General features: G+C 36.6%; 1 protein-coding gene across 4 annotated transcripts in view; it reads right to left on the reverse strand.

Moving 5' to 3' along the window:
* Window positions 1–16,180, reverse strand: part of FBN2 (fibrillin 2) — a 166,125-nt gene that overhangs the window by 72,072 nt on the left and 77,873 nt on the right. For all 4 annotated transcript variants that reach the window (XM_065745582.1, XM_065745581.1, XM_065745584.1 and 1 more), the window contains exons 16-19: window positions 15,333–15,485; window positions 14,407–14,460; window positions 10,608–10,733; window positions 7,829–7,954 (exon numbers count right to left, since the gene is read on the reverse strand). In XM_065745582.1, coding sequence (XP_065601654.1) covers window positions 7,829–7,954; window positions 10,608–10,733; window positions 14,407–14,460; window positions 15,333–15,485 — 459 coding nt within the window. The remainder of the gene's footprint in view (window positions 1–7,828; window positions 7,955–10,607; window positions 10,734–14,406; window positions 14,461–15,332; window positions 15,486–16,180) is intronic.

Consider the following 16,180-nt stretch of genomic DNA (forward strand, 5'->3'; position numbering starts at 1 on the left):
ATGGAAAATGTTTATCTGCTCTGCATCCCTTTCCCGCCCTGTAAATACATTTCACACTTTATTATCTCAAGTTTTACAATCCAGGTTATGTTCCCTGCCTCCCTAGTCTACCTGTCTTTCCCTAGCCATCAATAGCTGGTAGCAGAGAGTAATACATGCTGCTTTCACAGAGAAGTCAAGTATTCTGCTCCCACGATTAGAAACAGATCACACTGAGGCATAGAGGCTATCTTAAAGTGCACTACACATTGAATAGCTCTCAATACAGGGGGAGAAAGGAAGAGAAAGTGGACTATGTAAAAGATAATCATGGTTACTCCCTTTCAAAAACATCAACCTCTCACCATCTCTTGCACTGCAAGAACAAATACAATGAAGCCAGCTGGGAGCCAAACAACTAAGGAAACAATCACTTAGACAGTAAGTTCAGAAACTGGAAACCCTCTCCTTAGGAGAGATTCATGAAAGCTTTTGTGAAAAGCAATTTGGACAACTTATTGAAGAGTATGTTTCTTCTGGGTACATGCAAAATTAGGCTTCCAACTTCATCAAATTTATGTACAATTTCAGAGTAAAAAGTAAAAACTGCTGAACAACAGCAAGCTGCAGTAGCATAGAGGAGTAACAGCTATTCAAAGAAGAGGTCACAATGTTTACACATTTCTAAATACACAGATCAACATTTTATTACTGGCTAATCATTCTTGGAAAAAAAAAAAGTGTTTTGTCTGATATTTTTAAAGGTAAAATTAAAATATCAGACTGAGTCAGAGGCCCAGCAAGGAAAATTGCAGTTAGAATGCTTGATGTCCGCCTAAAAATTTTGCTGATGAAAGCAGGAGATTTTCATGGAAAGTGTAACATGGTTTTCTCAGTTTTCAGCCCCACCACACACACATCTTTATAGACAGCATCACTGTGTAAGACAAAACACTATATTGAGCAGAAAGAAGTGCTACTTCTATCCAAGACACTACTTTAATTATATTCAAAATATAACAAAGGCACAAGACTTTAAATAATTTGCATTTATAAGTGAAAAATGTATCAGGTTAGTATGCCTAATTCTGAGAATTAAAAAGTTATGTTTATAATTAATTTTCTTCTAGGAAAGTCTCTGCTTTTGGTTTTCACACTTAATAAGAAACCCAAATCTTGGAAAAAAATGGCTGAGGACCATACATGAAAGTCAGCATCCCCAGAACAAGAAGATCCAAGAATGGAGATGGTGGGGGGGGGGGAGAGAAAAGCACCTATGGGTTTATTTATGGGTTATGTTCTTCACTCTCTGGCAAAGGACAAAAAAAAAAAAAAAAAAAAAGAAAAGGAATCAAACTGAACAGCCAACTGATCAAAAACATGGAATAGGAACAACTACACCTCCCTACTGCCAGTGCCAGCCAATCACTGATTCCACAGACAATTGTTCACTTTCCTCTCTGGCATGAAAATGGCAAAAGCACATAACCAAGATCAGGTGTGAGGGAATCTGTCTCACAGAGCCATGCTTTTCTTTATTTTACTTTGCCCTGATGGAGATGAAGGAATTCTCATCCCATGCCATTTCTCTCCATGGGTTAGAAATAGGGAGAACAGATTTCTGTGAGAATGAGGTTATGCATTTCTGGAGGCATGAACTTCTAGTTGTTTCCAAAATGAACTTGTGACTGTGCTTTGGGCCCTAAAGCTTGAAAAAATGGTTTGTTAACGTTCTGCATGTGATACGCTTCAGCTCTATATTAGCAAAAACCAACCAACGAAATGGAACAGAAAGAAACAAAAACCAAACCAGCAACTCCCCAAAAGAGGCTTATAATATTTCACTGACTATTCCTTATAACCACCATTCAGAAAAAAAAAAAAAAAAAAAAAAAGGATGAACATACTTCACCAATAATGCTCTGCTGAATCAGGACAAAAAAGTATTATATGCACAATGTAAACAAACTCCTAAAATCGTTTCCATAAACCTTCTTTTAACAGTATTATATGGTAATTAAAAAAAAAAAGCCAGAAAAATATTTGATTTTAAAAACAGCTCTATCTTTTAAAATAAAAAACAAATGTACAAAAATATTTACCAAGGATTTTTTTTTAAGAGTTTTTTCTTTAGTGGAGCGAGTGTACATTGTAAATGTCACAGAAACAAAAATTGAAACAGTTTGCTATACATTCCTGGAAACAAACTTCAAAGCACATCTGGTTTATGTTTAACTAGTTATGTCACTGGAAACACAGCCTAAACCACAGAGCTTGTTGTAAAAATCTCAACTTTCACAGACTCTGAAGGCTCAAACAACTCCCATACTCTCTGCAACAAATTTATAAAAATTTTCAGCTACAAATGAAAACAGTGAATGGTTTTGTTGTTTCATCACAGTTACTGATGACAGTTATATTAATTAAAAATATACTGGTGAGTAATAAGCATCAGAGCATCTTCAGAGCACAACACAAAGCTTCAGACTTTTTTCTACAACTAGGGAACCTGTAACTCCAAATTGGATGACTTTATGTCCCTTTGGAAACAGTATTTAGACAAAAAGAGATGAATTTATTCCTTAAATTTGCCAAGCAACTCAACGCTAGGATACATTTAACAGGTTTTATAGAGAGTTCTATGCCAAACCACTACTGAATCCTTTTTTTTTTTTTCTTTTTTTTTTTTTTTGGCTGATCAGCGAAATCTAAACTTCATTTACTAAACTATAAATCTAAACTTAATTTACTTCCACTCCATCCAAGATGGAGATGATAGATCCTTCACAACCTGTGTAAGTGATTTTATATATACAAATATACAGAAAGAAACTGAATATCCTTCCAAATCTTCCACAGAGACAATAAAACATTACAAGTATTTCAGAGTTGATTACACTAGAATAACTGTCAAAAAAGAAAATATTATTACAAATCTTAAGTTGCTGTTAATGGTTAAATCTTTGGTCTTCTTTTTTTTTTAAATTTCTAATGATACTTTTTTACATTAATAAAATATTCTATTATTTTAAATATCACTGCATTTGTGCTCAATCATGCAATCGTTTATCAGAATTCACCAGATATATAGGGTTATGAAAAAGAGCAAAGAGCAACTGTCACTTTATGAAGGAGATAAACTCATTTATAAATAACCAAAAATGTACTATAAACATTTCCAGGTAAAAAAGGAAAACAAGTGATTAAGTGCATTAATCATTTTTATGATAATTAATCATAATTAATATTTGAAGATAGATTACTATCTTCAAACCCAGAAAATAAAAAACACACCAAAGAGAAACCTGGACAGTTGCATTTCATGAGTTCAAATGATCAACCCAGTCATTCCTCCTTCACAGCAGAGAGCAGACTTTAATTCATGTATCAACCTCAGAGTAAGGTGTTTGCATTTTCTACTTTCAGGTTGGCTTGAACTATGAAATGCCTTAGTTCCTATATTACTAAATGACTGTCACCAAGTACTGTATTGTATTGTTATGAACGTAACACGAGTTACCTATTCCTATTTTTAGACATAATCCATAAATAGTTAATTTGGGAAGTGCACATACATCCTATGGATTAAATCCGAAAGAGGTCTCATATTCTTTAAAAAAGTAATACAAGTTACTATTAAGAGGGAAGATATCAGCCATTTATTTTTCTGCTAGAATCTTGTTTTCATAAAACTTGCTTTGAACTCTATCTTATCTTAAATGTAACTCTTTTAGACAGTATGATTTTGCAGTCAAAATCTGCTGGCAATGCTATCCAAAGAACTTGTCCATCCCTCAGTGAACTGAAAAAAATGTCCAGCATAAGACTAGTGAAAGACATGATGACACTGGTAAACAATTAATTTGCTCATGACTTGGGCTCAGAGTGGTTTGGTAAATGTGGTTACATTAAGTTCGCAGACAGACAATAGTGGGGTTTCATGGGACTCCTGTTAGGGGCAGTTCTCCATATTTTCATCAATGACGTGGATGGAAGACTTGAAGATATGCCACATGTTTGCTGATGACACCAAATTGGGATGAGCTTCACTCCCTTGAGAGTAGACAGGCCTTGCAAAAAAATCTTGACCAAGTAAAGGGCTGGGCATGAGATTTACTAACACCAACTGAGATTCTGCACCTGTGACAGGTAAATTCTATCATCTTGGGTCAAGGAAGGGCTCTGCACCAAACAGTGGTGGGCATGGAATGAGCTGCCAGAGTTCAAGAAGCATTTGGTCAATGCTCTCAGACAGAGGGTTTGCATTTTGGGTGGTCCTGTGTGGAGCCAGGAGTGGGACCTGATGATCCTCGTGTGTCCGTTCTAACTCGGGATAATCTGATTCTATGATTTTATGAACTCTGAAGTTTTATGATCCCCAAAACCTGTGCTAGGAGAAGATCTAATGCAAGAATGTGATGGAATAGTCATGAGGATGCTCAGAACACAAGAAGGATCACTTTTCCCTGCAGATTTTGTTATGATACCACACACCTCTTTTGTTCAAAACCCTAAACCCTTTACTACTATTTCTGATAACATCTATTTCTGTTAAAATACATACTGAGTTTTACATTTGAAAATTTGGATATACTACCAATTCAATAAAGCTATTTCCATTCTGGTATCTCACTGGTCTGTCTTTTGGTCAGTGCTATGCTTTGAAGTTGCTGGCTGTTCCATCTTGATAATTAAAAGCAGATGGTAAGCAATTTTCACTGCTAGAAATGTTTTTAGGCATGGAAACACAACATATAGACAGACTCTGTAGGCAATATCTCACCCAAACACTGTGGTTAGATACTAGGCATTAAGACAATTTAGGACAGAGTATGCTGTAAATCCATGGGAGTATGATAAAAAGAAAATGCCTAACCTGAGCAAGTGCTGCTAATTTGTAACATATAAGAAGAGAAGAGATTTCACTTCTCAAAATTGGCCTCTGAAACACACATGTACTGAAATATAAAGAAACATAATTCCTTTTGAATAGAAGGGGTGAAGAGGTGAATGATTTGATACTGTCAGAATTTAAACCATTTCATGAGATGTTTTGAGTGTAAACACATGTTCACTTTCTGAACAGTTGGAGACATTCAAAATGCTATTGGCCCCATGCTGCTTGCTTCTACTGCTCTAGAGAAAACTGGCAGAGAGCACGAGCCTTCCTCAGTGCTGCACTGCTAAGTTAGCCCATTCAGCATATGTTGCAAATGAAATGTTTTAAGTTAACCTGACTGATCTTACACAGCAAGAATAGTTTAAAGAGTGCTTCCACTTTCCATTCTGTATGTTTGCTTAGCTGTATAGAAGTAACTTTGGCTGATCTGTAATAACAAGCAGCTGAGGATAGTAGTGTCTTTGCACTGCTTCAGACAAATTTAGAAGATTATATTGGTTTATACTGTAAGTATTCTAAAAGAATTGTACCTTCATAATCACTGTACAACTATTTAATATAAAAACTTCCTAATCATAATGAGATGTATGGTTATGAAACCAAGTAAAAAATAATGTAAAAAAATCTAGTAATATATTACTGCTCTGAATATTAATTAAAAATGAGACAAAAGCTAACAGTTTCATTTCAACTCCCTTATTGCATAGCTTTGCTTAAAATTGATTTAAAACTAAAAGTTCCCCTTAAAATTCACTTGTCTTTACTAGAAAGACCAGTCTTCAAGAATCCCAGTACCCACAAATCAGAGGGAAAGGCTGGAACACACAAGATTTATTCCTCTGGACTAGAATCACTTCAGGGAATACTTAGCAAACTGGACATTCATTAAGTCCATGTGTCCAGATGGGATGCATTTGCAAGCACTGAGGTTACTGGCAAACGTCATTGTGAGGATACTTCATATAATCTCTGCTTGATCACAGACATGGGTAGAAATGCCTAAAGACCAGAGGAAAGCACATGTCACTCGTATGCTCAAGAAGTGCAAGAAGGAGGACCTGGTCAGTCTCACCTTCATTCCTGAAAAGCTGATGGAGTAGCTATCCCTGGAAACCATTTCCAGGAGTACGGCAGAGTTGAAAATCATCAGCAGTAGTCAGCATGGATTCAACAAAGGGAAATCATGCTTGACCAACCTTGTAAGCTTTACTAATTAAATCATCAGTATGAGTAATATTGTCAACCTGGACTTAAGAAAGGCCTTTGACACTGTCACCAGAAGATCCTCATGGAGAAGCTTCTAATGTATATAGTCTGAGTGGGCAGACAGTGAAGTGGATTGAAAAGGGTCAGAATTGACAAACCCAGAGGGTGGTGAACAGTAAAGCAAAGCCTAGATGGAGGCCAGTAACTCGTGGTGTATCCTAGGGATCAATACTGAGTGCATTCTTGTTTAGTATTTTAATTAACAGTTTGGCTGTTGAAGGAGTATGTACCCTCAGCAAGTTTGCAGATGACACCAATTAGGAGGAGGAATTGATAAACCAGAGACACATGCTGCTATCCAGAGGGAGTTCTACAGGCTGAAGAAATTCACCAGCAGGAAACCCATTAAGCTCAACAAGAAGTTCAAAGCCCTGGGGGGGCTTCAAACGTGGGGAGGAACAGACCCAGGCAACAATCCATGCTGGGGACAACCCAGCTGAAAAGCAGCTTTGCAGAAAATGCCCTGTGGGTCCTAGTGGACACCAAGTAGAACAAGATCCAGCAATGCACCCTTGCTGCTAAGAAAACTAATGGCAATTGCAGCTACACTGGCCAATGAATTGCTAACAGGCAGAGGAAGGTGCTCCTTTCTACCCAGCACTGCTGCAGTCACAGGAAGGCTGTGTCCAGGTCTGAGCCTCCACCAGTACATGACAGACAAAGGTATACTAAAGAGAGTCTAACTAAGCACCACCAGGATGACGAAGAAACTGAAGCACATCTTCTGTGAGGAAAGGCTGAGAGAAATGGGACTGTTCAGCCCAGAGAAGAGAAGGTTCAGGTGGGATGTTATCAGTGTATATTCTCAAAAGTAGGGTGCAAAGAGGACAGAGACAAGCTCTTTTCAGTACTGCTCTATGACAGGATAAGAGCCAATGGGCACAAACTGGTGTAGCAGCAAGCAATCCCTTACTCTGTTGCTGACTGAGTACTAGAACAAATTTCCCAAAGTTCTTGAGCCCCCTTCCTTGAAGATGTTTCAAAGCCATCCAGACATGGCTAAGGGCAACTTGCTCAAGATGGCCCTGATTAAGTCAAGGAGTTGGACAAGACAACCTTCATCAGCAGTTCCTTGTAGTCACAACAGTTTTGTGATTCTGTGTTCAGTTTCTGCAGAGTTGAACTTTCATTGCTCTAGCATCTCCATCCATTAGTAATAAACAAAAGCAATCTTGACTATAAAATATGAATTGCGAAGAAATAAAATGGCAGTTTTTTATAACTAGGCAGGAACATACAGATCCAGGAACTCAAATGTCACAGGCATACCAGAAGTGTGATCTACAATTAAAAATCACCACAGACTGATTGGAAAAAAATGGAGAGTCTCTTGTGATCAAAACATAAGGTTTTCCCTAAATTATAAATTTTATGTCATCACTGTATAATCAAGGGCAAGCGTATATCTGCTTCTATTTCATCTTTGGTATATCTTGTCTAAAGAAAGGAGAACTTTTTCATATAACAATGAACTGATTACTTTGAAAGAAATTCACTGGCAAGACCCAACACACTAGAAGTACTGCAGAGAAATTATTAGAGGAATGCTTTATGCTATATCTTAGTTCTCTCTTTTTCTCTCACTCTTGTCACCAGTCTGAATGGTTTTTAATCATTTAGCTTTAATGTTATGTAATCAAATAAAAAAAAAGCAATAATATTAACAATTTGAAGATTTCTCACCTTCACAGGTGTCTGTCTCAGTGCTGAACACATAACCTTTTGGACAAGTGCAGCTGTAACTTCCAGGAGTGTTTCGGCAGAGCCCATTATCGCAAAGCAGCCCATTCACTGAACATTCATCAATGTCTGTAACAGATGAGTTAATATCAGTAAGACCAAAGGTCTCTCTAACAAGCCTCTCTTGCATTATTAGGCTACCAGATGTGCTGTCTTCTACAATGACTATGCATTGCAAAATGCCAGTTCTTGTTTTCAAAAATCGAAACCATTTTCAGATTCCTTTTTTTTACCAAAAATCCTATTCTTCTTTTAAAGCTTTTCAATAGCAGTTTTAAAAACAAGTTGATGGGTAGTCTTAAAATATTATTCAGTTGTTTCTGGAATAAGCTTGACCTCTTTGTCAATCGTATAACTATATCATCTTTACGTGATCTTCACCGGCTTTTTTTTTTTTCTTAGATTACTTATGTATATACCACTAATGCAGGTGTGTATCATATTATCAGAAAATAAAAGCTACAATTTAGACTAGGATAGGAAGCATACTGAATAAGAAAAACCCATCAATTAACATCACTGCCTGAGCACCCTTTAGATTAAGTATAGCTATCAAAAAGCAATCAAACTTCCTCGTGTCTGAACTATTTCTCAAATAAAAAAGTAAAAAATCATAATCTTAAATGTCTTTCTTTTAATTCCCAACACATTTCACAAGAGAAGGATAAACAGTGGTAAGTCTGACATTTTCTGCTTCAGAGTGTTTCTTAAATTCTGACTGCTTCTTTTCCTACAGTTAAAATTGCAGCTGAAATTGTTCCCTTCAATTAACTCACTTTTTTAGAGAGTTTAAGTTTAAAATAAAGACAAAAACCAAGAAAGCACTATAATTACAATCTCAAGGCTTTTGATTTGCCAGCAACATTAGATTTTGCAACCTATTCCTCCTATGAATTCCATTAGGCTTCAGGCAACAGAGTCTTAAATTTCCCAAATATCTATGAAATTCAAGCTTTGCAGCCACAAGGAAGCTCCTCATTTTACTGGTCCTTAATCTGACCTCACATGATTTTAACTAATTAGAGGAGGATGGATTTGGAATTGAAGTTTAGCAAGGAAATAGACTAATTAATTTTGAATTTGTTGTCATATGTCCTTTAACTTAAAACTATCTCTGTAACAAAAGTATTATTTCTTAGGATGTTGCTGTTAAACTTCAGATTTAGACTTCCATCTATTGTTACATGCAATATAAAAACACAGAATAATGTGGCTCCTGACTACTTCTATTTATAAGCTTATCTCGATTCATTAGATTGATTCACTAGACTTTCTAGTGGTTTCAGGTGGATTTCCATAAGCTATTAAAGAAAACTTAAGTTTTGTGTTAAGAATTGCAGGGCTATAATAGGACTATAAGCCCTATTACTGCACAATGTACTTGTGGTATATACTTTTTTATATAAGAATTCCTCAAATAAATGAAAAAAATCATGATCATATAGAAACATGAGAAGTAATACCAATTATCCAGACTGTCATATATAATGTTAGATCTTTTCTGGTGGGTACTGCCAAACACTTAAAGAAAATGCTCTATTATAAATCTAAACCAACCTACAAACCAATCTACAAGTAACCTGACAACTGAAAGTCTTTTAATTAAAAAAATCTCACTCCTGAGATCCTGGTGGTGACCTGAAACAATAATGGGGATTGCTCCAAAAGTAATGCCTCCTACTTTATTATGTTGGCCCACAACATCAGAGGCAGATCTTGGTGATATGGCAGCAGGGGTTGAACCTTCCCAACAATGTTGTTGCCATGTAACAGTCTGATAGAATGGCATCCAACGTGGATGTACAGATGAAGCAGAAGTGTGTCACTGAATTCCTATGTGTGGGAAAAAATGGCACCGGCTACTGTGTTTCAACAGTGATAGCTGATGCAGATTTTTATGAGTATGGCATGCAAGCTTTTTTTCCTCAATAGCAAAAATGCACAGCCAACGATGGTGAAAATAGTGTTCTGTAGCTGAGAATTTCCTCTGTCAAATAGTGTTATTTTCTCTTTGTATCTGTTGTGGCCTCCATGGAAACACATAGCAGGCATTATGTTCAAGACAATCAATATATTTTGAGAAACAGAAGACTAGCTGTTAAACTTGGGCTCAGTATCCAGTTATGACCTGGGAAATTGCAGGAGTGGTTTATTTCTCTCTTCTGAAAGCTTTCACAAATTTGAGGACTCACCATGCAGTAATTAATCCTAATGTACCTGTTAACACAGGGACATCATAAACTACTGTACGGATTGTGCACATAGGCCAGCAGATACTGTTCATTTTTGTAACAGTAGCTATCTGTTAACATTTCATTATGAAAAACCATGACCTCCAGTTCTAGGGAACTTACCATCCCTCCTTGAAAATGTCACATTTTAGGTGCTCTTGTATAACAGAATATAATACTAACTGATCCATGCTTTTGAGAAAAACAAATCCTGCAATGATATCTCCTGCCCACACATCCCAGACAAATACTATTTAAAACAAAAAACAAAAACACAAAACACCTCCACCAAATAACATAAAAATAAAGCAGTAAAAATATTAGCTATGCTGTTACCAAGGAAGGCTGAATCAATAGATAGATAGATAGATAGATATTTTTTTTTTTTGTAAAAAAAGTATCTCTCCCTTGCAACACATGTTCTTTCATTTCAAATTTTTGTCAATGTGGTAACGAATTATTCCACCATTTAACAAAATAGAGCAACTTACCCACACAGTTCCTTCCAGAAGGATCAGGCTCATAGCCACTGTTACAGTTACAACGATAGCTACCACGTAAGTTTTCACAAATCCCATTTGAGCAAATGTCAGGATCCAGTGCACACTCATTGATATCTATATTAACAGAAGATAAATAGACACTGAAAGGTATGAAAAATCCAACCAAGTAATGCAGATAGTATCAAATTAGTCGGAGCACCTGACCCATTGGAGGTTGGGGCTGTTGGAACAAGAGTAAAACAAGGAAGCTGAAGGAAGTGATTATTCCCCTTTATTTGGCACAGATGACACTACATCTGGAATTCTATGATCAGTTTAGGCCCTTTCAATCCAAGAAAGATATCAGCAGATTGGGGAGAATCCCTCAAAGTGTTGCAAAGATTGTTAGAGGGGTGGAGCATATGAAACATGAAAAGAGGCTGAGTTAACTGGGTTTCTTTAGCAAGCAAGAGACATGATGAGAGGGAAATCTGATAGCAGTTCTCTCATAATTAAGATAGTTCCAGATAAGATAGAGCAAGTCTCTTCTTTGAGTTATACAATAAAAGGGCAAGAGACAAGAATTAGATGCTACAGCTGGAGAAATTTTAACTGAATGCTAGGGAAAGAATTCTTCCCCGTGAGAGTGGTTAAGCACTAGAGTAAGGCACTCAGAGAGGCTGTGGGAATTCCATCCTTGGACATCTTCCAAATACAACCCGGCAAGTCCTTGAGAAACCTGATTCAGCTTTGAAGCTAGTTCTGCTCTGAGCACAAGGCTACACTGGATGACCTCCAGGCATTCTCTCAAGCCTAAATCAATAGAATGACTATGTGTTTGTAAGAATACCTTGATGCAAAATACCAAGCCTGAGCACTCAGCGCCTGTGGCTTAAGGATCTAGGTAATGAGATATAATTTATTAGGTGATCCAAATACCTTTCCTAATACAGAACTAATGCATACATCAATACCACAGCATATTTAGACTTAGAGAAATCACAGTATTTATTGGAAATTTAGAATTTCTCTTGGATGGACAGAATAGGATGATTAATGAGATATATTCCCTAAATGAACAATCCCATATAGAATTTCTGCTGTAGTTGGAGAGTTCCAGAATATTCATATGAACTTATAAGAGCAGGAATGGGCTATTTTTATTTTATTTTTATTTTTTTTGCCTCTGAGGAAAAGAGGGGTATTCACTACTAAGTTATTTCTTCCCATATGGTAAGCCCACTACTTGAATAGCTCTCTTTCCAAACACTGGAAATAACCATAAGGGTGCTGGTCTAGCTGTGACTTCATAAAAAGATTGTTTAATACTTTTACAGTTTAATTTTTTACAAAGGACATTTCCTCTCAAACCATACTGTAGTTTAGATAAGGATATCCCCATAACTTACACATACTCTGAAATGTATTTGGAAAATACTGTTCAGTCCAGAGACAAGAAGGCTCCAGAAAGACCTGATAGCAACTTTTCAGTATTTGAAGGGGGGCTATCAAAAAGAAGGGGACAGACTCTTCAGCAGGGGCTGTTGTGATTAGAACAAGGGGATATGGTTTAAAACTAAAAGAGGAGAGATTTACACTGGATGTAAGGAAAGAGGTTTTTACAATAAGGGTGGTGAGGCAGGTTGCTCAGAGATGTAGTGGTGTTCCAACTCTGGAAAGGTCAGGCTGGATGGGGCACTGAGTAACCTGACTGAGCTGTAGGTGACCCTGTTTGTTGCAGAGGAGTTTGGCTATATGATCTTTAAAGGTCCCTTCAAACAATTCTATAATTCTAAAAGTTATGCTATGACTGGATTAAAATCATAGCTCTGAGACATCTGAACATTTCTTAAGAAAGTTTAAAGAAATGTGATATTTCAGCTTTATGCTGTCCTTAAATCAGTAATTTTTCTGTATTTTACTGTCCTTGTTTGTATCTTGCAGGAAAACCACATTTCACGATTCCATCTCTCCTTATGAAGTTAAGAATAGAATAAGAGAATACCCTGAGTTGGACGTGACCCACAAGGATTGCTGAGTCCAACTCCTCAAAGTTAATGCATTTAGAAGGTCCAGTCCCTCCCTCTGCTTTTTCTAATTGAACCTGACAGTAAAATCTCTGCCCTCATCAGTGGGTCCAGATTTCCCCCAAAGGAAGAATTGGAGGTTCTGGGATTCTTAACCACAAGCTGAATGCAAGGATTAAGTATGTGGTGATGGATAGCAGCTTAATTAACAAGCTATGAATCAACAGAAAGCCAATCTATATGACAAGACCTTCACTGTTAAAATGTATTCCCAGTCACTCTTGATAAAATTCTCACTCCTGTTGATGAGGGAAACAACAGAAATTAGTGAGCAGATGCAGGATCAGTATTCCCCTCCCTAGGGAAATAAAACTGACAAACAAGCTCCCTTGGTATAAATAGCAGTAGAAATAGCACCAAGGAAACTGTCTGCAAGGCTCATGTGCAAGAAAAAAATACTACTGTTTTCTTAAGAAACATAAAAAAATAATGGTTATAATGAGCCAAGGTCCTCCTAATGATTATGGTATTTATCTTCCAGTTGGTGGACAGCTTAACTGGCTTTACATTTTTAGTGAGAAATTTCATTTTCCATGTATCCAAAAGAATGTAAAGCCTCCTACATGCAAATTTTAACAGTAAGATAATATTTGTACAAAATCAAGATGCAATGCTATTATTTCTCTGTGAGATGTACAAACTATGTATTTCTGCCAAGACATTAAGGAATGATCTCATACAAAAGATAAAACTATATGTATGTAATTACAATACTGAACTCTTCTAATATAATGCTGGTTTTTAAGAATTAATTTAGACTGTTACTAGGCATAATATTCCATGGGTCTCATTCCGTTCCTGTTGAACTGAGTAGGAGCTTTAATGCTGACAAGGAGAAAAGCTGTACAGATTAAATGCGTGGAAATATTACATGTACTGTATAAGGCTGCAACTTTATTAGACTCATCAGGGAACCACCTAGTAACAAAACCATAAAACCGTCTTTCACCACTCTTTCAGAGCACTGGCACAGGCTGCCTGGAGAGGTGGTGGAGACTCCTTCTCTGGAGATCTTCAAGACCTACCTGGACACCTATCTGCACAACCTGGGTTAGGGAGCTGCTTTGGCAGGGGGTTTGGAATTGATGATCTCATGAGGTCCTTTCCAACCCCTAAAACTATGTGATACTGTGATTTTTCAACCTGTCCTATTTAATTGGAAGCTAAAGCATGTCTTGTCCTTCCTTCAGTTTTGGCTCAACTACTGTTTGTAAAATTCCCCTCACTGGTGACAGAAAAAAGAGCTAGAACCAAATACAGCCTCTCACTTTCAGGATTGACATAGGAGGACCTTTTTTTAGTAACCTCCCTTCCAAGTAACTCATCAGAGAAATTATCTCTTAGTGGAAGGGGTCTATGTAACAAAAACACTGGATCTGGAGTGAACAACTGTTCTGTTATTATCCTATCTGACAGAAAATCAGCTGAAAATGCAAGTGACTCCTGTCAATACACAAGTGAGGGGAACTTGTCTCCTATATATTCTAAAATACACATAATGTCAAAATTTAGAATGGACATGACTATTTATTTCTTGCTGGGTTAACATCTATGGCTGTAGGGAACTAATTCTGGCCTTTTCTTTAGATGCTATTTAGTTAGTCTGTTCTAATAAAGAAAATTATAAAAGTAAACTATTAGTTATATTACATTATACTTTTAAGCATACAGTTTTTTCCCACCTCCAATCACATATATATTAAATGAAATGTACAACATACCTCGTCCATCCACAGTAATACCTATTCCACTGCTACACAGGCCATGAAACTCTGCTACTCATTGACGCAAGAGTTGTTGGAGGAAATAAAATAAAAAAAAAGGCATTTGCAGTGTTTCACTTTTTAAATTCTAAAATAAATCAATTAGATTCTTTTTCAAAATAATTTTCTACAATTTAAGTAATAAAATGTCAGTTTTCACATGAGATAACTTTAGGTACCTTAGCTAAACATGACAGTAACATTCCACCCTGAACTTTTGCACACCTTCAAAAACAGAATTTGATTACAAGAATGAAATGCTAGAGTGGTTTCATTATAGTCCTCACAGTACTGACTCCCTCTGATATTACTTTCAATCATTATATGAATTTCTCTTTACGTCTTCTAAAATTTATGCTGTCACAGAAAACATGTGATGGAACTACGATACAAGACTTCTCATCTCAATTCTGTTTGAAAGACACTTTTTTAAAGCAGTCTCCATGTTTTTTCAGAGAACTAATTCCAATACAAGATAGATTTCTAAAGACATTCTCTTACACTAGGTTTATCTAACTAGGAAATGTACATATTTATCAGAGACATCTGCTTATTCTCTTCACCTAATCATTATTTAGAGCCAACACTTAATTCAAAAATCCAGTTTCATTCATAGCATATTCATGTCCCTTCAGCTTCAATTTTGTCACTGTCTGGTCAGCTCAGGAACTTGGTTTGCCTCAAACGTTACGTTGTAGAAATACACAAAACACTCAACACAGAATACCAGAGTTTGTTTTTCTTTAAAGGAGAAACCACTTTCAGTGTACAATTCTACTAAGTAAACTGTTATTTCTCATAAATGTATGATGTAAATGAGCTCTTGATCTGAATAAGATTTATTTTTTTTTAACATCAGTATTTGAAGAAATATAACATTTTACCTGAGTTTTTAGCAGGGCAGGGTTGACATGGCTCTCCAAAACCATAGTCAGGATTGGCACAGCAACATTCAGATTTCGTCACAGCACCAGGGAAAGGACGAATGCATGTTCCTTTTTTGATGCCTCCATAGCATGTGCTACGCATATGAGTATCTAATAAAGGGAAGGCAAATAAATATTTTATTTATTTAGACTCCAAGTGAAATGGGGAAATGAGGAATTCACTATCTGTGAAAGAGACCCGCTGGTATTGGTGACAGAATGGTCAGCACTAGTCAGAACTTTAGGAAATCCTCTTAGACAGCTTTCAACATGTTTTGCTATTGTTGTTGTTCAAGTTATTCTTTTTTTTTTATCCGCCATTTCAGTGTCAGATGCCTTTTGTATAATTGTTTATAGGATAATATTGGCTATCTTCCAGCAAGAACGTGAGTGGACAGTCAACCCAAATGTGCAACTGAGAACAGCAGGATATAGAGTACGTACTCTTCAGTTTCCACTTCTACACTTCTATAGACCCTTGCTAGTACTTCAAGGTATTTACAGACTAGGCCAGAACATGGCCTTAACTATATTACTTGTTGAACTCCCAGTAAAAATATGATACACTGTGGTCTAATATGCACTTAAACGAAAGAGAATCTGAGGGAATCCAGATAGATGCCTGCTTAAACATGTCCCAAAAACAACATAAGAAATCTGCACGAAAAATATTACAGAGCCAATTCCAATGAGAACTGGCAATTCTTCATGTGTCCTGCCTGCTCTTTGCTGTAAACTGGCTCCTGCAAAATGGCATAGCCTGTACATAAAATGTTGTCCATGGTCTCCCATGGAACAAGCAGTTC

This window comes from Cyrtonyx montezumae, unplaced genomic scaffold (assembly GCF_038088225.1).
Source record: "Cyrtonyx montezumae isolate F1298 unplaced genomic scaffold, pur_monq_1.0 scaffold_36, whole genome shotgun sequence".
NCBI classification, from domain to species: Eukaryota; Metazoa; Chordata; class Aves; order Galliformes; family Odontophoridae; genus Cyrtonyx; species Cyrtonyx montezumae.